This window comes from Anolis sagrei, chromosome 5, assembly GCF_037176765.1.
Source record: "Anolis sagrei isolate rAnoSag1 chromosome 5, rAnoSag1.mat, whole genome shotgun sequence".
Classification (NCBI taxonomy): Eukaryota; Metazoa; Chordata; class Lepidosauria; order Squamata; family Dactyloidae; genus Anolis; species Anolis sagrei.
This window is the reverse complement of record NC_090025.1, coordinates 79389892-79413655: the sequence shown is the minus strand read 5'-3', so window position 1 is coordinate 79413655 and position 23764 is coordinate 79389892. Positions and strand designations below refer to the sequence as shown.

The following is a 23764-nucleotide window of genomic DNA, read 5'->3' as shown; positions in this document are numbered from 1 at the left end:
CTAAAAATACGTTACAACGCATGTGCAAAACCACACACACACACATACAAACACACATGTATACACATATACACGCACATATATACACACAGAAAACACATATAAACAGACTGGGCCACAGCAATGCTTGGCAGGGGATGGCTAGTATATGTATAAAAAAGAAACCACCCCCCTCTCTGAGTAGAGTGGCAAAAGGTGAGAGTTTAGTCCGTAAAAAAGCACTAGCCCTCTCTACCATCTTAACCATGTAGCCACTTTTGGCCTTTTTGAATGCCTGGGGTAAAAAGGATAGCATTGGTACTTTCTGTGGAACGACCCTTGATGTTTCCATGGTCCTATCAAAATCCAAACTTTTGACCCCCAAACCTGCCTTTGACTTACACATGAAGTTGACTTAGGGCCTCATCACAAAAGCCAGGGGAAGGATCCCACTTCATTTGGCTTCACAGCAAAAAGTGAGGGGCGGTGAGGTGAATCTGTCACCCCGCGTGCAGCTCCCTCTTGGCAACGCTTTCCCCATCAGGCGTGGGAGACGTTACCATTCTGCAGAGGATCCGTGCTGGTTCCATCGAGCCAGCACAAGACAGGAAGCCTCCTGTGTTGTGGGGGAAGCATCCAACAATGTGTCCATCCCAGCTGGGGACAGGGCCTCTGCCAGAAGTTCCACAATGTTGAGCGATGGCCGGCATGGGGCTCCGTCTCCAAGACAGGGTGGAAGTATTGTAGGATGCTGATTTAGGTGAGTGTGATGAGGTTGTTTAATATGAATATACAGTGTTCTCTCACTTATCGCAGGGGTTGCGTTAAAGGAACCACCACGATAAGCGAAAAAACATGGTGTAGGAACGCTATACTGTATATGTACAGTATAGCTCCACCCACTCCTCTCTCCTCCTCCCCTATCTTTCCTCTCCTCTTTCCCCCTCCCTCCTTTCTTCTCTCCCTCCCCCCTCCCCTTGCTGGAGCCACCCTTCTCCCTCCCTCCCTGCTTTCCCACTGACAAGGGGCTCTTACCCAGTCACCCGAGGAAGAGGGATTGGGAAGAAGGCCTGGCGGAAGCTGCCTTGACAGTGGCCCTCTCCAGCCCCAGTGGAAGAAGCCCCAGTGGAAGCTGTCTTGGTGGCGGCCTTCCTCAACCCCAGAGGAAGAAGCCCCGGTGGAAGCTGCCTTGCCGGTTGCCCTCTCCAGCCCTGGAGAAAGAAGCCTTGGCGGAAGCTGCCTTGGCAGCCCTCTTCGCACCCTTCGCCAGTGCCACTCGGCAAGTGAGGTTTATAGATCTATGTATACAGTATTCCCTTGGCACTTCATTTTAAATTAATTTTTTTGAAAAACCACAAAACAGCGAGTCCGTAGGAAGCGAACCCTAGAGTACCGAGGGAACACTGTATCTGTGTTTTGGTTGTTTTAGCCAATGAATTAAATCATGGCAATGATTGCATCTCTCCCTCTGGAAAGGCCAGTGTGATGTAGTGGTTTAAGTGTTGGACTACAACTCTAGAGACTAGGGTTTAATTCCTTACTTGGCCATTAAATCCCACTGGGTGACCTTGCAAAAATTACTTAAAGGCACAAAACAACAAACAATAAATAATAAAACCTCTCTCTGGAGAAAGAACTTCTCATTTAATTTTAAAGCCAATGTTCTGTGTTTCACAGGTGATTCCAGACTTTTTTTTTAAAAAAAAAATCCAGAAATCAAGAATTTAATGTAGGTTTAGGCGTCTTCTACACCCCTTAAAACATAGCAGTAGACATTGGGATTTATTATTTTTCTAAGTCAGAACTTATTTAAAACTATGATTTTATCTCCCTCTTCATAATTTTAAATATTTTTGAAATTACCCTGCTGATTTATGTAGATAACATTATTTATTGATATAACTGTCTAACTGTCTAGAGCTGGAGTAGAAACTATGATTTATGCAAGCCCTACTGAATAGCCTAGTGTTGCCATATGTGTTTTGCTATGAAACAAGTGCTATGCGATAACCTTTTAATATAGCCTATAGTTGTTATGTGATTGCCTGAGCTTTTGTAGAACAATGTATGGGTGAAATTATGAACTAAACTATACCAGCAATACGACTATTGAGGCATGTGTAAGAAAGATACAGAATTGAAGCAACCTTCTTTCCAGATGCTGTTTTAAAATTATGACCATATAGACTTGCTATCTTCAATATTAAGTTGGACACCTTTTGTGACATCTTCTCACATATAAGTGATCTCAGAAGCCTGCACATGTTTTGACCTCTTAGTTGGCTTAATATGATTTTGGTAGTTTTCTTATGGTCCTATCTATTATTTCGGATATTTCTAACCCCCCCCTTCTCAACCCTCGGGGGGGGGGGGGGACGGGACTCAGGGCATCTTCCAGCCAGCACATATTTGATGCCTACAAATAAACACAATAAATGCATACCAAAACCAATAATTAAATAGTTAAAACATTGAGTTATTACAATGAAATCTACAAAAATAAACGAGCCTAGTAGCTATTGTTTAGCCGAATTCTGTAGATTGGAGAGTCCATTAAGCTTGCCCATAATCTGTTTCCATTACGATTGTCGTCATTGTCATAGTCAGAGTCTGCATGGATTACCCAATGGCCTGGTCCCACATCCACTTTTTTAAACTTCTTTCTAAAAGAGAGGAGGGATGAAGATGACCTAATTTCCCCAGGGAGTGAATTCCGCAGGCGGGGGGCCACCACCAAGAAGGCCCTGTCCCTTGTCGCCGCCAAGCATGTTCGCGACAAAGGTGGGGCCAAGAGCAGGGCCTCTCCAGAAGATGGGCCTCTCCTAGGTGGGACGTAGAAGGAGATACATTCGGACAGGTACGCTGGGCCGGAACCATATAGGCTTTTATAGGTCAAAACCAGCACTTTGAATTGTGCTGGGAACTGGATCGGCATCTACCTTTTTGTTTTCTGTTGGTTATGTTCCCTCGGCTTTTGTGTTGTCTGGTCCAGCAGGACATTACAATGAATGACAAGCTGAGTTTGTGAGCTCATCTCTTGCTGCCCTCAAACAATTATGTGAGAAGAAGGGAAGCATAGAAATAATGGAGCTCCATGTGGAAAGGCATTATCCAAAGATGCCTTCCTATTTATGAAATAAGAGACGAATCATGCTAGTACTTCTGAGAGGCCAAGTCTACCCAGATATCCAGATGATCAGCTGAGCCACAATCTCTTCTCCGATGTTATCAGGAATTGTTTGGGACATAAAATGTGCAGTGACAAAAGGACATTTGTGTAGTTCAAATACCCAACAAATACAAACATACTGATATATTCATTGAACCCTAAAGTAGCTGATAACAATAGTAAAAAAAGAAAGTGCAAGTAACAGTCAAAGACTTCTGGGCAATCTAAAATATGATGAAGTATAATATTTTTTATCTATCTCTTTTTATGATTATCCTTGCAGACCAGTGCTCTCTAAAGCAGGACTGGGAACCTTTGGCTCTCTACTTGGTTTGGATTAATGCTCCCAAAGTCGCTGTATGGACTGGGGCTTCTGGGAGTAAGTCCAAGACACTCAGAGGGCCAAAGGTTGCTCTATACAGAGCAAGCACAAATGTTTGTAAGATGAAGAAAATCAATCTAGTATATGAGAACCCTCTTCCTGAAGCTTTGTAAGGTTATGGATGTGATGACAAGGGGAGCAATGCCAGAAAATACTATGAACATTCTTACAACTGTTGTAGGGTGCTGTTCCATTGACTTTCTCTCTCATCTTTACTTGCCCCCTCTCTCTGTAGATAATATTAATTGTAATCCATGAGGCTTCGTATGTTATTTGTTAGTACTGTCAAATTTGAAGTTCTGAGAATTTTCTTCATTGTGTATATTTATTTATTTACAGTATTTATATTCCGCTCTTCTCACCCCTACATGGCAAACATTCAATGCCATAGACACACAACACATATAGACAGACAGTCAGAGGCTATTTAATGTTCCAATTTTCTAGCCACCAAATGGCATGGGAGATACATAGTAATGCATGATATGCATGCAAATTATCAGAATTTAAAAATGTTACTTCTTTGAACAATTCCCAGAATCCCTAACCAGCAGGATTTGCGGAGTTATAGTTAAAAAAAGAGCAACTTTTCCAAAGTCTGCTAATTATATTCACATACCGGTTCTTCCAGATGGGACAAAGATTACTGGAAGTTGCAGTAATTGTTGCTGTATCTCTTTAGTGGTTTTTAAAAACTATCCAAGTGATGTTTTTCTTATCTTAGACTGTTTTTTGGCAATTCCTGACACCAGCTGCAGTGTTTTATTTGCACCCTCAAGTGGGTTTCGCTTAAACGCTGAGACATATTGGATGAAAAAGATATCTTTTTATTCTTTTTTTCAATTTCTTTTTTAAAAAAAGTTTATAGTTTTGGTGCCATAGTGCTGTACTGCATCAGTGATATGATTCTGTTGTGGGATAGCCCTGTAACTTTTACGATTTAAAAAAATCAAGAAGAAATTTCACCTTTCAAATCATAGGACTAACCCAGGCCGGATCCAGACAGGTCTTTTTCCAAGAAGCATCCACGTTAAAAAAACAAAGATGTTTCTGGGGGCCTGTCCACACCCACCCCAGAAAGCACGTGCTTTCTGGGGTGGGTGTCCAGACTCTCTTGAGACTAGCCCGAGAGACCATCTGGAGGCCCTACCTTCTTTTCCCCAAGCCTTCAGACCCCTTAGAGAAGTAATAAAAACTTATCCATCCTCCATTACAAGCTTCGGCCAGTTCTCCCAGCACGTAGAAATGATGTGCCAGGAAAGCAGGGGAGAGGGAACGATGTTACTCCCCCCCCCCCCCCCCCCGCTGTCCTGGCTCATCATTTCTACATGCCGGCAGAGCGGGCCAAGGCTTGTAATGGAGGATGGGTAAGTTTTTATTACTTTTCTAAGGGTTCTTGGGGGCTTGCGGAGAGGGAGGTAGGGCCTCCAGACGGTCTCTTGGGCTAGTCTCGAGAGACTGTCTGGACACCCACCTTAGAAAGCACGCGCTTTCTGGGGTGGGTGTGGACACCCCAGGCTTGTAATGGAGGATGGGTAAGTTTTATTATTTTTCTAAGGGGTCTGGGGGCTTAGGGAGAGGGGTTGGGTATTCCCACAGTTTACTAGGCTCATTTAGCCTGGTATACTGTGGGAATGGTGTCTGGACTGTAGTGGATTTATCCCACACCTTCCAAGAAGGAGCGGAATAAATCCACTATCAAATTAATTTGCTACAAACCTGAGTTTTCTTGGTTTATAGCGAATTAATTCAGGACTGTCCAGAATGTTGTCTGGTCAGTCCCTCCTTTACTGCTGTAGATCCTGCAATAAAGGTCCTGTCTGGACGGGCCCCCAGTTTTAAATAACTTTTGTAAGTACCCTAGTAGAGACCAAAGAAATTGTGACAGCTATCCCCTGAAAAGGATACAATGAATGTATGTAGAGATTATGACAACCAGCAGACTCTTGCAAAACCCGAGAGTCTCTATTGTAAAAACATGCAGTTTTTAAAGACAAATCTGGAAGGACTCACCACTGTCTAGCTTTGTTTCCTGGTTTCTGAAAATTCCTTTTGATGGGCAATTCTAGACTTCTCTTCCTGTAGCTGGAAACATTTATTTCTGGTCAGTCATTGAAACTAACTAATCAACAACCCTGCTGAAAAGTCCACAAAACTTATTGACATACAAAAATGTTTCCTAGTTTACCCGAACATCATTTGTGGTACAGTAGAGTCTCGCTTATCCAACATAAATGCACCAGCAGAATGTTGGATAAGTGAAAATGTTGGATAATAAGGAGGGTGTAACAAATTACTTAATTTAGAGGAGTTTTTTTAAAGGTTTTATTGAGTAATATATAGTGCAAGCAGGTTAGTTTGAAATGTAGCTGTTTGTTTGCCTACGTTGCCATAGCGACATAGGCCTCCAGGCAGAAGCAAAAGGGGCAGAGCTAACTGCCACTGGAGGAGAGAGCACAGAAAAAAAGAAGTCAGTCTTTGGTCAGTGAATCAAAGTGGGAGATGGGTTTGTTGGGAAGCTGAACCAAAGTGGTTTAAGTCTTTCGCCGGAGTGCTAAAAGGAAGAACTAGTCCTAGCTATGTAATGGAGTTTAGTATAACCAGTTTGATCTTCAGCCTTGGTATTTTAAGAGTAAGTGTAATTAACTCTGAAGTATAATCTAGTCGAGGTGCTAGAGGAAAGAGATGCCTGGTTGTTTTATTGTGTCTTCAGTGTCAAATCTGAAGTAATAAAAATGGGAATTTGGATTTAATGTCAGTCAGAAAGACTGAGGTGGAAATTGCTCGTCAAGGAGTGAATATTCAGTTGAATTAAAAGTACAGTAAAGGAATCATAAGTTTAAAGTAACCCAGTCAAGAGACTGAGGAAAGAAACAACATTTTAAAGAAAGGAAATAATAAACATTGAGGTGGCAGAAGAGAAGCCATTCTTAAAGATTAATAGTAACCATTTCATGTTTTCAGAAAAACAAAGAGTTAACTGTAGCAACAAAAAGAAGATATTGTGTAACCATCTAGCTTGTGTGAACCTGAGTATTCTTTAAATAAATATTTTTCTGTTCAGTTTAAATACTAAACTGGTGTCTAATTATTAAAGAGAAGATTCTCCACAAAAGAGAAGTCTGAGGATCCTGGGGAGCTGAATATAATTGTGGCATTGAGCTACACATATTAAAAAGGCACAAACAGGTGTTTTAAAAGTCAAACTACACAATTCTCAGCCAAGCCTCTAACCAAGTTTCTCTCACAATAATCTCAAGTCTTTCTCAAACATATACAGATATAAAATAAAAGTACTAAGCCACACAACGCTACTCATCCAATCTCCTCACAGCCCTGTTATACATTTGTTCATACATGTTTATTGGTGGCAGTGGTGTGATAATAAAATAAAGGTCCCCCCTGCCTGAAGATTGCTGCCTGTATTTCCTGGGTTGTCTGCTTCATATATAGTGGTGGCAGCACTATGCATTAATCGGGATGTTTGCTTCATATTATAGTGGTGGCAGTGGTGGGATAAGAAAAATAAGATCCCTCCTGCCATGTAAATATTGGCCACAGCTATAATAATAATAATAATAATAATAATAATAATAATACCCCGCTACCATCTCCCCAAGGGACTCAGTGTGGCTTACATGAGGCCGAGCCCAAAATACAACAATACAAGCAATAACAATAACAATACAAGCAATTTAAAACAACAAAACAGTAAAACAATAACACAAACAAATAAGACAACACACTTTAAAATCTATGGGTAGGCCAAATGTAATTAAAATTAAAAAATAATGCTGGACATGGGCGAAGAGTGATGAGGCAGTTTGTGGAAACATACAAGCAGACTTAAAACAATATCAAGTGCATTGGAGGACAAAGTGCTATGGGAACATTATTCTGGGAAGGCACACTGGAACAACCACATCTTCAAGCTCCTCTTAAAGACTGCCAAAATTGTGGCATGCCTGATGTCCTTAGGAAGAGAGTTCCAGAGTCGAGGGGCCACAACCAAAAAGGCCCTCTTTCTCGTCCCCACCAATCACGCTTGCGATATAGGTGGGAGCGTGAGCAGGGCCTCTCCAGATGATCGAAGAGATCGTGTGGGTTCGTATACAGAGATGCGGTCACGAAAGTAGGTGGATCCCAAACCATTCAGGGCTTTGTAGGTGAGAACCTGCACCTTGAATTGGGTCCAGAAAATGAAGGGCAGCCAGTGGAGCTCCTTAAACAAGAGGGTTGACCGCTCCCTGTAAGGAGCCCCGGTTAACAACCTGGCTGCCACCCATTGGACCATCTGGAATTTCCGAACCATTTTCAAGGGCAGCCCCACATAGAGTGCATTACAGTAATCCAGTCTAGAGGTGACTAAGGCATGGACCACCCTGGCCAGATCCGCCTTCACGAGGTACGGTCACAGTTGGCGCACGAGTCTTAATTGTGCAAAGGCCCTCCCGGCCACCGCCGACGCCTGAGTCTCAAGCGTCAGTGAAGAATCCAGGAGGACACCCAAACTGCGGACCTGTGACTTCCTGATTCTGCTTTGTTTGTTACTGAGCTTTAGAGAGGAATTAAGGAAAAACTTATTAAATGTCAAATTACATTATGGTTTTACAAATTAAGCACCAAATCATCAAATTTTACAACAAATTGACAGAAAAAGCAGTTCAATACACGGTAACGTTATGTAGTAATTACTGTATTTACGAATTTAACACCAAAACATCAAAATGTATTGAAACTGTGGATCCGAGTGAGAGGCAGACTGCATTGGATAATACAGAATGTTGGATAACTAAAGGTTGAATAAGCGAGACTTTACTTGAGTCCCTTTTGAGGTGAGAGAGGTGGGGTAGAAATGTCATAAATAAATAAATACTGTACCTAATTGGATCTCAACTAGAACTCTTCCAGTTCATAAAAAATGTCCCCCTTTGGCACCTCCAAGTGAAATTTGGCGGCTGGTAGGCATATGGCTATTTGCACCCCTTGAAAATCTCTTGTTGGATTGGAGAGCATGTGGAAAGTTAGAAACTACAAATCGCCTTATTTCCAAAGACTGCTACTTCTCATAATTAATTAACTTTTTTCCCTTCAACATCCCATTCAACTGTATCCTCTTTTCTCAGAACACAGACAGACATTATGTACTGGCAACACTAAAGGTTTCTCCTCAACACCTCCCACCCACCCCAGCTTCCAACTAATTCAGCAATTTAATGCTGCAAAGGAATTTGAAGAGACTGTTATTTATTTATTGAATCATTACATAAAAGTTAAGGTATGGAAAGTTCATGAAATGTGAAACTCTATAAAATAAACCATTCTGTTTATCTGGTTTTAAATCATGTTAAACTGATATCCAAGGATCAAGAGGAAAAAAGAAGCCTACAGCAGTGCTGGCCTTTGAGACTGGTAGGCTAGAAACCCAGAATTTGGCTCCACTTTTGGCCCATTTTGATCGACTGCTCTTTCACAGATAAGCTCAAAACAGGGCAGGTTCAGCTTCTTGTGCCTCAAGTTAGGTGACAGTGCACATCATGACATTCAAAGCAACTTTGCACATGAATGGTCTATTATCATTCTAACAAGATTTCATTGGAAGTACTAAAAGAAAAAGGGACCTTCCAGAAACTGGAGCTTGAAAACGTGACTCTTTTGGGCTTCGTCTCCCAACATGCTTCCTTCAACACTCCAGATCTTATCTGACTTTGGAAATTAAACAGAGCCAGTTCTGTTTAATACTTGAATGGTCCATTACTGAAAAATATCAGGGATCTTTAGACAGAGCTGGGAAAGAAAACATAGAGAGATCCTGCCTGTAAGAGGTACATAGATCAATGAACTGATTCGGTATAAGGTAACTTTCTGTGTTGGGTTGTTGTAGATTTTTTCGGACTATATGGCCATGTTCTAGAGGCATTTCTCCTGACGTTTCGCCTGCATCCTCAGAGGTTGTGAGGTCTGTTGGAACTAGGAAAATTGGTTTATATATCTGTGGAATGACCAGGGTGGGGCAAAGAACTCTTGCCTGCTGGAGCTAGGTGTGAATGTTTCAACTGACCACCTTGATTAGCATTTGATGGCCTGGCAGTGCCTGGTGGAATCTTTTGTTGAGAGGTGATTAGATGTGCCTGATAGTTTCCCCTCTGTTGTTTTGCTGTTGTAATTTTAGAGTTTTTCAATACTGGTAGCCAGATTTTGTTCATTTTCATGGTTTCCTCCTTTCTGTTGAAATTGTCCACATGCTTATGGATTTCAATGGCTTCTCTGTGTAGTCTGACATGGTGGTTGTGAGAGTGGTCCCAAATAATATGCTGTGTCCAGGTTGGTTCATCAGGTGCTCTGCTATGGCTGACTTCTCTGGTTGAAGTAGTCTGCAGTGCCTTTCGTGTTCCTTGATTTGTGTTTGGACAATGCTGCGTTTGGTGGTCCCTATGTAGACTGATCCACAGCTGCATGGTATCCGGTAGACTCCTGCAGAAGTGAGAGGATCCCTCTTGTCCTTTGCTGAACGTAGCATTTGTTGGATTTTCTTGGTGGGTCTGTAGATAGTTTGTATGTTGTGTTTCCTCATCAGCTTCCCTATGCGGTCAGTGGTTCCCTTGATGTATGGCAAGAACACTTTTCCTCTGGGTGGATCTTCGTCTTGACTCTCGTGGCTTGTTCTTGGTCTTGCAGCTCTCCTGATGTCTGAGATGGAGTCTCCATTGGCCTATAGAGCCCAGTTTAGGTGGTTCAGTTCATCTTGGAGGAGGTAGGGTTCACAGATTATTTTTGCACGGTCTGCCAAGGCTTTAATGGCACTTCTTTTTTTAACTTGGGTGAGGTTGGGAAAAAAACTTTCTGTGTTTCACAGTCAACCATGTTGGCTAGGATTTTGGGGGAGCTGTAGTCCAAAACTCCCCCAGAACAAGGATGCTTCCATCCCATTCATCTCCTGCCTGCAAAAAGAACAGTTAGGGATATGTCTGTGGCTTCTCATGGTCTGCGCAAAGTTGTAATGATATCCTGCCCTCCGACTACTTGTAATTAGCTTTTTGAAAACAGTTCTAGAATGAAAGAGTAGATTTTACTTAATAAAAGGTATTACAGTCTAATTTAAAGTGTTTAATTTGAGACCATAGAATCCAAGCTGCCTTTCCAGTCCGCCCTCTGAATATAGCCGTACTGCTTTAAGCGTACCAAGTATTTATGTTTGTCTTGGTAAACCACCATTCCAGACATGGGGGTATGTCTTGAAGAATTCAGCACAGAATGCCCACACTCCAAACAAGTAGACTGCCTAATATCGTCATGTCTTTTTGGAGTTCAAAAATAACCAGCCATGCATATCTTGTTAGAGCAGCACTGGAGATATGAACATAGGCATGCAAGCCTTTGGGAGCAATAGGTTTTCAACTCCCAGGAGCAAGGAGACTTGCATTCCAATTACGGCTTTAGTCACTCACGTCTCCCTATCATAAGGAAGCACATATATGAAATCCACTAGTCTCTCCTGTGTATATGAAATCCATGGAAAAAGTGAGATATACTAGTGGAGACAAGTTCTTTGGGGCTGCATCCAGTATTATGGGCTTTGGCTAAGTTTAAGTGGGGGTGCAGCAAATCTCCAAACCCAAATTAAAGTTGCTCCAGAGGCCAGACATTTTGGGTAGCTATTAGAGTTTGGCCTTTTACTAAACAAATTCAGTTGTGAGAGAATACATGGCCAAAAGTATCCAGTGGGAATTGAACATGGATATTTTTTTTTGCTATGCTATGCTTATTTTCAACCTTGGTTTGAGCTCTCCATTGAAGCTTCTTCTTCCCAATTCAAAGGTTAGACCAGGGGTCCTCAAACTAAAGCCCAAGGGCTGGATACGGCCCTCCAAGGTCATTTACCCATCCCTCACTCAGGGTCAACCTAAGTCTAAAATTACTTGAAAGCACACAACAACAACAACAACAACAACAACAACAACCATCTCATCTCATCAGCCAAAAGCAGGCCCACACTTCCCATTGAAATAATAATAAGTTTATATTTGTTAAAATTGTTCATTTTAATTATTGTATTGTTTTAAAGTGCTTTTTGTACTACAAATAAGATATGTGCAGTGTTCACAGGAATTCATTTATGTTTTTTTCAAATTATAATCCGCCCCTCCAACAGTTTGAGGGACTGTTACCTGGCCCTCTGTTTAAAAAGTTTGAGGGCCCCTGGGTTAGACAAACTTCTGGTTCTGGATGATAACTCCAAGAGTCTCCATGCCAGTGGCTATGCTGGCTGTGGGATTCTTGGAGTCACTTTTCCAAGTTCTGTCTAGAGCTGAGTTCACATCAGAGACTTTTATTTGTTCTTCATACCTTATATTTTCTGCATTTAACAAAAACTATTTCACTTGCTTTTATCTAACTATTGTGTGGTTGCTTATATTCAAAGCTCTTGTTTAAGTCTTCAATAATATTGAATTTTACTTGGTTTCTAACTATGCAAGAGATAGTTTATATAGTATTTTTAATGTTGCATTGCTTGGTATTTTATAATGTATAATTGGATCTTGGACCAGTGTCTGGCAGCTGTGAAGGACTGATTGACGGCTAACAAGCTGAAGCTTAATCCAGACAAGACAGAGGTCATCCTGGCCAGTCGTGAGGCCGATCAGGGTATTGGGCGGTAACCTGTGCTCAGTGGGGTTACACTTCCCCTGAGGACACAGTCTGGGTGTCCTCCTGGACTCAACACTCAGGTGTCAGCAGTAGTCGGGAGGACCTTCACACAGTTAAAACTTGTGCGTCAGCTGTGATTGTACCTCGAAAAGCCTGAATTGGTCATAGTGGTCCATGCCTTAGTTACCTCTAGAATGGATCTCTATGTGGGGCTGACTTTGAAGATGGCTCGGAAAGTGCAATTAGTGCAAAGGTTGGCAGCGAGACTACTAACGGGGGCTACCTGTAGGGAGCACACCATGCCCATACTAAAGCAGCTCCATTGGCTGATGACAATTTTACGGTCTGAATTCAAAGTGCAGGTTATCACCTACTAAGCCCTATATAGTTCCTGTTCAGCCTATCTTTGTGACCGCATCTCCCCCTATAAACCTGCCTGGGTTCTAAGATCTGTCGGGGAGGCCCTCCTCTTGGTCCCACCTCTGTCCCAAGCATGGTTGGTGGGAACAAGAAACAGGTCCTTCTTGGTGGTGGCCTCTTCCCAGGAAAATTAGGCAAGCAGCCACACTTCAATGTCTCCAGAGGGAGTTGAAAACATGGCTTTTCAAGCTGGCCTTTGACAATAGCAAAGACACCAGCTAAACTAGATGACCAAACAAATTGATATTGACTCTGGTACTTTAACATTCTTTTAACTTGTTTTGTGGCTGAGAGGCTCAACGTGGTTGTATTGCCCATTTTAATTAGTAGCTATTGCTGTGTTTTTATTGAGTATTTTATTTAAATTGATTTGGGTTTTTTCTTATTTTTGTAAGTATTGTCTTATTGTCTTCCTGTCCAGCCTATCTTTGTGACCGCATCTCCCCCTATAAACCTCTACGTGGGGTTGCCTTTGAAGACTGCTCGGAAACTTCAACTAGTCCAGCGAGAAGCAGCCAGATTGCTCACCGGAGTGGTGTACAGGGAGCACGCCACCCCCCTGTTGCGTCAGCTCCACTGGCTGCCGATCCAATTCCGAGCACAATTCAAAGTGCTGGTTTTGACCTACAAAACCCTATACGGTTCCGGCCCAGTGTATTTGTCCGAACGGATCTCCCTCTACATCCCACCTCGAAGTTTAAGATCTTCTGGGGAGGCCTAAGATCTTCTCGACCCCGCCAGTGGCACAAGTGAGGCTGGCGGGGACGAGGAGCAGGGCCTTCTCAGTGGTGGCCCTCCACCTGTGGAACTCACTCCCCGGGGAGATCAGATCGGCGACTTCCCTTCTAGCGTTTAGGAAAAAACTAAAGACCTGGATGTGGGACCAAGCTTTTGGTCATGCTGACAACTAACTAAAGGACCTGTCGATAGACAAGGACAATGGAATGGAATGGATATATGGACTCTGATATATGGACTCTGACATGAGATTGTTTTTATGATTTTATTAGGTATTGATGTTTTATTTTAATTGTTGAATTGTTATATTTTGTATTGTTTGTTGTGTGATTTGGGCATCTAATTGTGCCTTCCCTGTAAGCCGCCCTGAGTCCCCCCCAGGGTGAGAAGGGCGGGGTATAAGTAGATGAAATAAATAAATAAATAAATTATGTTAATTGATATTGTTACTGTCACAAATGTTGATGCAGTTTATGTATTATGTCACTATTATGTGCTGTTCTGTAAGCCACCCAGAGTCCCTTTTCGGAGATGGTAGCGGGATATAAATAAAGGTATTATTATTATTATTTTATTTTACTGACACAAAACCACAGTATGTCACAGCAAACGAGATCTATATGCTGGATTTCATATCACAAAATCACAAGTCGAACAATTCCCAAGCATCTAGGACTGTGTGATGTATTTTGGAATGATGCATGCAGATCCAAGTAAAGTGGCATTTTGCAGTTGACAAATCATGATTTTGTCAATGTTTATTGTTTCCAAATGCCGGCTGAGATCTTTTGGCACAGCACCCAGTGTGCCAATGACCACTGGGACCACCTGTACTGGTTTATGCCAGAAGAGCCTTTGCAGTTCGATTTTGAGGTCCTGATAGCAGCTGAGTTTTTCCTGTTGTTTTTCCTCAATGCGACTGTCACCTGATATGGGCACATCAATAATCCAAACTTTTTTCTATTATTATTAATAATAATTATTATTATTTAATTATTTAATTATTTACTTGTTTTGTCGAAGGCTTTCATGGCTGGAATCACGAAGTTCTTGTGGGGGTTTTTTCGGACTATATGGCCATGTTCTAGAGGCATTTCTCCTGACATTTCGCCTGCATCTATGGCAAGCATCCTCACCTCTGAGGATGCTTGCCATAGATGCAGGCGAAACGTCAGGAGAAATTCCTCTAGAACATGGCCATATAGCCCGAAAAAACCCACAAGAACTTATTTACTTGTTTGTTTTGTATGTGAAAGACCCATTGTCTAAGCATTAAATACATTGATTGATTGAACAAAAACTATTTCACTTGTATCTGAATATGGTTTTGATTTCCTTTCGTGTCCTCCTAATGTAAATGTTGTAGAAGTATTCATAAAAAACTCTTTAACTATTTGTTTAATGCTTTCGGTGAATAAACAAAGCTTTTAAAATAGCAAATATGCTTTGAAATTAATATGCTAAAGGGAAGCTCCAAGTCTATTTTGCTACTTAAGGCAAAGAGCTGAATAACAAGATTTTTTTCTTCCTTGTCTTCCTTCTCTTCCTTGTGATTCTTTGTCCCCAGTCATGAATAGTGGTGGTCTAACCACATTTTTCATTTCCTCCCAATGCGGGCCTGGAGCCCTTCCTCTCGTTTCCCCTTCACCTCTTGCTTAACCTTCAGTGAAGCCAATCCAAACATTTTTTAAAGATTTATTTCCAGCAGCTTCGGACATTTGGCATTTGCATTAAGACCTCCAGGTCTTTCTTTTTGGTAGATGCGCTTGAAATGCAATGGGAAATTCTGAAATCAAGTTTTATCGTTTATGCATCCTTCAAGTTCTGGTCTTTTTGCAATACTTTTCAGTATGGATAGTTTTGGGCAATGTGTGAAAGGATCTGTGTTAGCTTTGGAAAGTCTTAACATAATTTCGTATTGCCTTGGTAAAATTGCCATTATATGCCTGGAAGATAAATGTGTGATATATTTTCACAGTAACTAAATAAGCAGTAGCACATGTAAAAGATAGGTACTTTGTCATTTGTTTAATCCTATAGATTGATAACTGGACTTTCTTCTTTGATGCCATAGTTCCCCCAATTTCTAAATTCTATAGATGAGCATGAATTCTCATGTGACACCATAAGAAGGAAGTATCAGTGGACTGAAAAATCCCATGTTTTTAAGGTGCATACATTTTTTCAGGAAAAAAATGTAGGGCCCTTTCTCAGTTGTAGTACTTTATTCCATCTTTAATGACAACATCCACTACGGTGTTGAGTACAAATAATTTCCCTATAAATCTCAAAAAGGAGTTAGAAAAAGAATTCAAGGAAAAAGGAAGAATGAAATTAAAAGATTGGGAATCAAAGATGAAAAATATCGAGGAGATAAAGGACCAGTTATCAGGAGGAAGTATTAGATAGTATAAAGTTCTACAACTGGAAAGATGGTTAAGGGAAATAAGAAAGAAATATAAAGGAGATAGAGAATTTACCAAATTTGAAGAAATGATTAGCCAAAGGGGGAGTAAGGCAGAAAAAGAAAGAACAAAAGATATAACAATTGATATCTACAAAATGCTGTTGGAGGGAGTCCAGGAGCAGGACTACCTCAAAAGAATGTGGATGTTGTAGTAGAGCCTGTAAGTAACGTTGAAAGCAGTAGTATGGGCGCCAGAAAGGGTAAAAGGGGTACTCGTGAGCAGGAGTCAGATGAGGAACAACAAAGGAAAAGGATATACTTATGGCACACACTGATGAGGACTCATTCGAAGGGTTTTCTGGAAATGAAGGGTCAATGAGCGAGGGAGAGGAAGGAGATACACTGGATGTGAATAGGGGACAAAGAGGGTTACTCGGGAGCAACTGAGGAAAAAGATCCGGGATATACTTACTGCTCCCACAGATGAAGAATCATTTGTGGGCTTCTCTGGGAGTGATGGGTTAGGGAGTGATGAAGATGGGGATGACACATTGGACTGGACTAAGGTAAAAGAGGAACAAGCTGTATGTGCAGAGCCAACGTCTAGTGATACGTTTGTGGGGTTCTCTGGTAATGAGCATTGGCAATCGGGGAATACATCTGAGTCTTGGGGAGATCTAAGTCTTGACAGAAGATGGAAACGTTGGAGAGATGGGAGTGGGAATTCATGTGTGGAATCAAGATCAGCTGCAAGAGATAATGATGGGGCGGAGGTCAGCTCATCTTCTGATGATGATGTGTAAGATAAAAGTAGGCTCTGAAATGGGGAATTTCTGCAGAAGGCAAGGTGTTGGTTACGTTAGTGCTTTGGGTACTTGTCATTGCCTGTTTCGTGTTGGCATTGGGTCCTGGATCTGCAGGTCGCTGCTTCTGTTCGTGTGTGCTTTTGACTCGGCTTGGATTCTCGTGTGTGTGGATTTCCCCTTCTTTGACTTCGGACCGGTTTGACTACGACGCTGCTTCCGTGGACTTTGGAACTTCACTGCTCTGGATTCGGCTTTCTTCAACCCTGGACTTCGTTTGACTACGCTTCCTCCTTTGCGGCTTCCTTGTTTTGTTAACCGTGTGCTTGCTGAACTGTTTGTGTGACTTTCAGAGTGCTTTGTTTAATCCGGTTCTTTTCTCCAGATAATCCGGATTATTCCTTAGTTACCTTTTTTGAACCAGGACTGGTTTTGCCTTTATGTTTGACTAGAGACACTGAGTTAAGTGTCTCTGAGTCCTTTTTCTTTGTTTAATAAACTCTATTTTGGACCTAATCCTGAGTCTGGCTCTTTAAGGTGTCTGTGTTCCGACAGTGGAAGTCAGATTGTAATAAAGTAATACACCCTCAAAACTGGAAAGGAATGTGGAATATGCGTATATTAAAAATATGTCAATAGGAATAAAAGAGAATTATTACAAAGTGGTGTGGAGATGGTATCTCCGACCAATCAGATTAAATCAAATCGATAAGAACCATTCTAAGCAGTTAAGAGGAAGTGATAGAAACAATAACATACCTTAAGACTATGTGTTTAAGAAACACACATGAATTTTGTATTTAGAGAAAAAAAATAATGACACCATCCATAGAATCTTGAGATTTGTAGGTTAAGGAAGGATATTGCAAATCCTCAGCTAAAAAGCTCTAGTGGCTCACCACAAATTACAGTATTCCATAGAATGTTACTATAGCAGTCAAAGTGGAACCATAGTGTTATAATGTTGGAAGGGCTCCTAACTGTGCACTGGGTTTTAAATACTATAGTTTTAGTTAATCATCTCCATCGTGATGACTCCTAAACTGGGATAATATGCTAGATTTGTTGTCCAGTGTATTTAGTATCTATCCACAGTTAAATTAAAACTTTTCCATCTCAATGGAAAAGTTCAAACTACAAGAAAGGAGATTCTATCTGAACATTAGGAAGAACTTCCTGATTGTGAGAGCCGTTCAGCAGTGGAACTCTCTGCCCCGGAGTGTGGTGGAGGCTCCTTCTTTGGAAGCTTTTAAACAGAGGCTGGATGGCCATCTGTCAGGGGTGCTTTGAATGCAATATTCCTGCTTCTTGGCAGGGGGTTGGACTGGATGGCCCATGAGGTCTCTTCCAACTCTATGATTCTAATTCATGGGATATAGAAAATAGCAGATGCTTTTCCTGTCATAATATCATAACTTATTCAATGGGCCTACTTTGGTTGGACTATAAATTGGATTTGATCCTAGCAATTCTAGTTTCGAAAGCAAGAGTAAACATTACTTTGTTTTTACTTGATATTTCCCTCTTCCTGGAATTGAATTTGAAATAGAAGTTGAACTCACTGTTTGAAAACTAAGGGAACCAATGTGTGGAATGGCTGAACGTGTTGCCTCCGTGTTCAATTAGGAAAATTGATGGAAAAATCCAACAATTTAGCCACTGGGTCAGGATTTTTAAATGGCTTTATCTGTGACCTGGACAAATCTAAACCTTGATTCTTTAATCTTGGGAATTTAGCTTAAAAGGATATTAAGCTTACAGACAGTCTGTCTCTGAGATCTTGAAGCTTTGGAATCTTCCAACAATGTCCATTTTATTACATACCCATCTTCAGAGACATCCCATGTGTTGGTTTTTTTTTTTGTCCTTCACATTCTTTTCCTTTCACGTTTCTTGCCAACTTCCTGACCTAAATATGTTTTGTGTTTTCCTGTTTTCTCGTATTCCTTCATCCTCTTCTTTTATCCTATATCTCATCCATGTGATACCTTCAGGAGGCTATGAAAACCAAAAATTGTATCTATGATACTTTTTACTCGTAGTAGCATCAGTCATTATATGATAATTCTGTGTGGTGAGAGCAGAACATAAACCCTACCACAATTCTAGTGCTGTACAATGTGGTATTTGGATGCAATTCAGTTTGATGAAGGTAACCCATATGGTCTGTTCTTTTGTCCTTGTAATTTCCATTTGTCTCTTTGTTCTTCCACCATCATCAACTCTTCAGTCCCTTTCCAGTGGAGTAGATAGGTCCAGATTCTCTTGAGTTGATGGTGAGACAAACAAAAAAGCAAAAGGGGAGCAAGATGTTGTCAGTCCATAGCCTTCAAGAAGCATTAAGTGTAGTTTCTAAGTTGCTTAGACTGGTGAGCAAGCTGCATCTACAATTTACTCCCAACTAGGTGCTCCTGAACACATCATGCGATGTTTGGGGCTTGACGAATGCAAGGCTGGAGTCAAAATTGCTGCAAGAAATATTAACAACTTTAGATATGCAGATGATACCACTTTGATGGCCCAAAGCGAGGAAGGAGCTGAGGAGCCTTCTAATCAAGGTGAAAGAAGAAAGTGCAAAAGCGGGGTTGCAGCTAAACATCAAAAAACCCAAGATTATGGCAAAAAGAATGATTGATAACTGGCAAATAGAGGGAGAAAATGTGGAGGCCATGACAGACTTTGTATTTCTAGGTGCAAAGATTACTGCAGATGCAGACTCAGAAGGCGTTTACTTCTTGGGAGGAGAGTAATGACCAATTTCGATAAAATAGTGAAGAGTAGAGACATCACACTGGCAACCAAGATCCACATAGTTAAAGCAATGGTATTCCCCGTAGTAACCTATGGATATGAGAGCTGGACCATAGGGAAGGCTGAGCGAAGGAAGATCGATGCTTTTGAACTGTGGTGTTGGAGGAAAGTTCTGAGAGTGCCTTGGACTGTGAGAAGATCCAATCAGTCCATACTTCAAGAAATAAAGCCTGACTGCTCATTGGAGGGAAGGATATTAGAGGCAAAGATGAAGTACTTTGGCCACATCATGAGAAGACAAGAAAGCTTAGAGAAGACAATGATGCTGGGGAAAATGGAAGGAAAAAGGAAGAGGGGCCGACCAAGGGCAAGATGGATGGATGGTATCCCTGAAGTGACTGGCTTGACCTTGAAGGTGCTGGGGGTGGTGATGGCTGACAGGGAACTCTGGCGTGGGCTGGTCCGTGAGGTCACGAAAAGTCAGAAGTGACTGAACGAATAAACAACAAAGTTGCTCCTGCTCAGCTACCAATATACTGTAAATCCACATTAAAAGTGCTGGTGGTAACATTTAAAACTCTGCATACCTTGGGATTGCGGTAACAAGGAGCACCCTATATACCCCCACCAGAAAATTGAGGTTTCTTGAGAAGACACTTCTTTCCTTCACTCCAATACGGGTAGCACACTGTAGGAGGGCATGAAAAATGGCCTGTCCTGTTCTGACAGCTCAGTTTTGGAAAGACCTTTGTTTGTAAACCCAGTGCTAACAATAGTTTCATTATTGAACTGATTTGAAGCATAGCTTTGCTGTGTGAAGTTTTTAAAACGTGTATATTTTAGCTTGATATCTTTTAGTTTTTTTGGGTTTTTTTTTTTGCTTTTTCACATTTTTTTTTACACCACTTTGAGGTCTTTGGATCATAGATGGGATTAAAATATGTTAATAAATACATTTTAATAAATAAATTCAATAAGGTATCTGCTTTGAACTGGATTCACACTGCCATATAATCCAGTTCATTGTGGATTTTATTTAGCTCTGTGGAAGGGGCCTTAGGTACTCTCAGATCGAGCTCTGTCATTTGAGGCCCAAGTGGTCTCAACGGCAAGAAGCACCCATTTTCAGCACCAACTGTTACGCAGTCATTCCTCCACATTCACTGGTATTAGAGGCACCAGTTTGCCATAAAAGTAAAACAAACAAAAATAAAAAGATGAACCTATGGTCATCGTCTGCTGAAAGTTGACCATAGAATGCCACTGAAAGACCTCTTTAGGAATCTCTAAGTCCTGTAGCATAGCTACACATAAGTCAAATCCACAGGCATGGAAGGCCAACTGTATTAGCCAGTACCTACAAGAACAGACATCACCAATATTGTGAATGCAGAATGAACAGTATCTCTTCTTCTATAATTTGCATTTTTCAGGACAATACACAGCATGTTTGTCATGGATAACCTTTGCCACAGCTCACAGATAAAGAAATGAGAGGTGCTTGTCTTTTCCCCATGCAGTCTAGCTGCAATCACCCATGCACTGGTAACCTCTTGCCTGGATATGCTATATAGAGTTTAGTGCAGACATTAGGAAATTTTGTGCAGAATACAGTAATAAGAGCGATCACTGATTAGATACTTTGAACACATTACCTCAGCACTGTTTCAGTTGTAGCTGTCTTGCTTGCCAGTAAATTTCTCTGGGTGACATTACCTATAATGAGTTCCAAAGTCGGGGGGCCAAAGGAGAAGGCTCTCTCCCTTGTACCCACAAGATGAGCCTGTGAAACTGGCAGGGGCGAAAGGAGGGCCTCCCCCAAAGATCGAAGAGCTTGGGCTGGTTCGTGGAGAGAGATATGGTCATGAAGGTAGGCAGGTCCAAACACGTTTAGGGCAGGCATGTAGCCGGGGGGGGGGGGGGGGAGGCTTGAGGGGCTTCAGCGCCCCCCCCCCCCCAAATTCTCGAAAAGGTTCGCAAAAAGGCCTTACTGGTGCATTACTTAAACTGTTATGTTTATTCATATCATGATCTGATCACCATACTCAATATATCCCATATGCATGGGGGTATTAGGGTAATGATACAAAAGGTTTGCTAGGCTAGACCCTCTTTCACTCAGACTCAGCCCCCCCCCCCCCGAAACTCAGCCTCCCCGAAACCCCTCCTGAAAAAAATTCAGCCCTCCCCCCAAACAAAATCCTGGCTAAGGGCCTGGTTTAGGGCTTTATAGGTGAGAACCTGTACCTTGAATTGGGACCGGAAAATGAATGGCAGACAATGAAGTTCCTTAAACAGGAGGGTTGACCGCTCCCTGTAAGTTGCCCCAGTTATTAATCTGGCTGCTGATTGTTGGACAAGTTGTAATTTCCGGGCCATCTTCAAGGGTAGCCCCACGTAGAGTGCATTGTAGTAATCCAGTCTAGAGGTAATTAAGGCATGGACCACCATAGTTACAAACAGCCTTGTGAAGGTGGCCATAAGGCTGATGTGGCCCTTGATGAAAAGGGGTTTGACACCCCTGCTCTAACTGATGTGATTAATATATTTCTGTCTTTTTTTTAATAATAATTTTTATTGATTTATCACAAATATATTTCTGTCTTAATCTGCATGCCAGAGCTTCTTTGGGAAAGTTGGATAGTGGTTCACAGGCTGGATCAACGCACCAGCAAATTTGTTATGCTTCCAGTTCAGAGCACTCTTGACAAAGCTAGAGATACTGATCTGATCTTAGACAATGGTGTTGTTTGTTGGCTTATGTAATTTTTGTTCCAAGTCAATGGCGTTGAGATTTTAAAAGAATGGTACTCTTTTACCAAGAATAAACAATTAGCAAATCTGGTCTTAAGACTGATTATTCATATGTTATGCTCTTTCTTGTGACAGGTTGCTGAATTCCATAAAGCCTGGATTGGTCAAGAAGATCAATCGACTGCCGACTCCCATTGCAGGACTGGTGAGTATCTGAGATGTTTCAGCTGTGTTGTTTACATCCTGGTTAACACTGGAAAGAGTGTTCCTAACATCTGTTCCAACAAGGCTATGTGAGTAAATCTCTATTATTAAACCTGGGCAGCATCAGTGAAATCTATCCTGATGTTCTTGTATCTCTCAGGAGAAATTCCAATTAGGGCTGTCACCTGGCCAATTCTAAATTTGCTTGAGCTTTTTATATCATGCAGACAGATTTTTTTTCTACAGCAAGAGAATGTGCGTGTGTGTTAAAATCTGTGCTTTAATAAAGATGATGAATGTAAAAACAGGGATTTTGTAAAGAAGAAATATATAAGTTTCTCTCTCTCTTAGAAACCACGGACTCTAATTTTGCTCTTCATTTAGTTTAGTTTAGCAGAAACACTTGGGCGAAATGAAAGCTTCTCTGTTCAATATGTTGGAGGGATTCTGGAATATTCTTCCTTCTAGTCACATTCGTTTTTTCACAAAATTTTCAAGATTCTTGGGTGTTGCTGCAAAAAGCTCTGCTGTAACATTCCAGAATTATTTCATCTTCTTAATTAGAATTTGATGACATTTAAGAGCCAATTAATTCTTTCAAAGTATATACTCTTTCAAAGAATATTTGAAATATCGCATCAGTTTGAAATATTCCATCACCTCAATTGCTAAGGAACTAAATTATCTTGAGGGGAAAAGATTTGTCTTATAGACAAGATGTGTTTAAATTGTATTGTCGAAGGCTTTCATGGCCGGAATCACTGGGTTGTTGTAGGTTTTGTCGGGCTATACGGCCATGTTCTAGAGGCATTCTCTCCTGACATTTCGCCTGCATCTATGGCAAGCATCCTCAGAGGTAGTGAGGTCTGTTGGAAGTAGGAAAATGGGTTTATATATAGAATCATAGAATCATAGAATCAAAGAGTTGGAAGAGACCTCATGGGCCATCCAGTCCAACCCCCTGCCAAGAAGCAGGAATATTGCATTCAAATCACCCCTGACAGATGGCCATTCAGCCTCTGCTTAAAAGCTTCCAAAGAAGGAGCCTCCACCACACTCCGGGGCAGAGAGTTCCACTGCTGAACGGCTCTCACAGTCAGGAAGTTCTTCCTAATGTTCAGATGGAATCTCCTCTCTTGTAGTTTGAAGCCATTGTTCCGCGTCCTAGTCTCCAAGGAAGCAGAAAACAAGCTTGCTCCCTCCTCCCTGTGGCTTCCTCTCACATATTTATACATGGCTATCATGTCTCCTCTCAGCCTTCTCTTCTTCAGGCTAAACATGCCCAGTTCCCTAAGCCGTTCCTCATAGGGCTTGTTCTCCAGACCCTTGATCATTTTAGTCGCCCTCCTCTGGACACATTCCAGCTTGTCAATATCTCTCTTGAATTGTGGTGCCCAGAATTGGACACAATATTCCAGATGTGGTCTAACCAAAGCAGAATAGAGGGGTAGCATTACTTCCTTAGATCTAGACGCTATGCTCCTATTGATGCAGGCCAAAATCCCATT

General features: G+C 41.5%; 1 protein-coding gene across 2 annotated transcripts in view; it reads left to right on the top strand.

Moving 5' to 3' along the window:
* Positions 1 to 23764, top strand: part of LIMCH1 (LIM and calponin homology domains 1) — a 341273-nt gene that overhangs the window by 155696 nt on the left and 161813 nt on the right. For both annotated transcript variants that reach the window (XM_067468791.1, XM_067468792.1), the window contains exon 3: positions 22188 to 22257. In XM_067468791.1, the coding sequence (XP_067324892.1) occupies positions 22188 to 22257 (70 nt within the window). The remainder of the gene's footprint in view (positions 1 to 22187; positions 22258 to 23764) is intronic.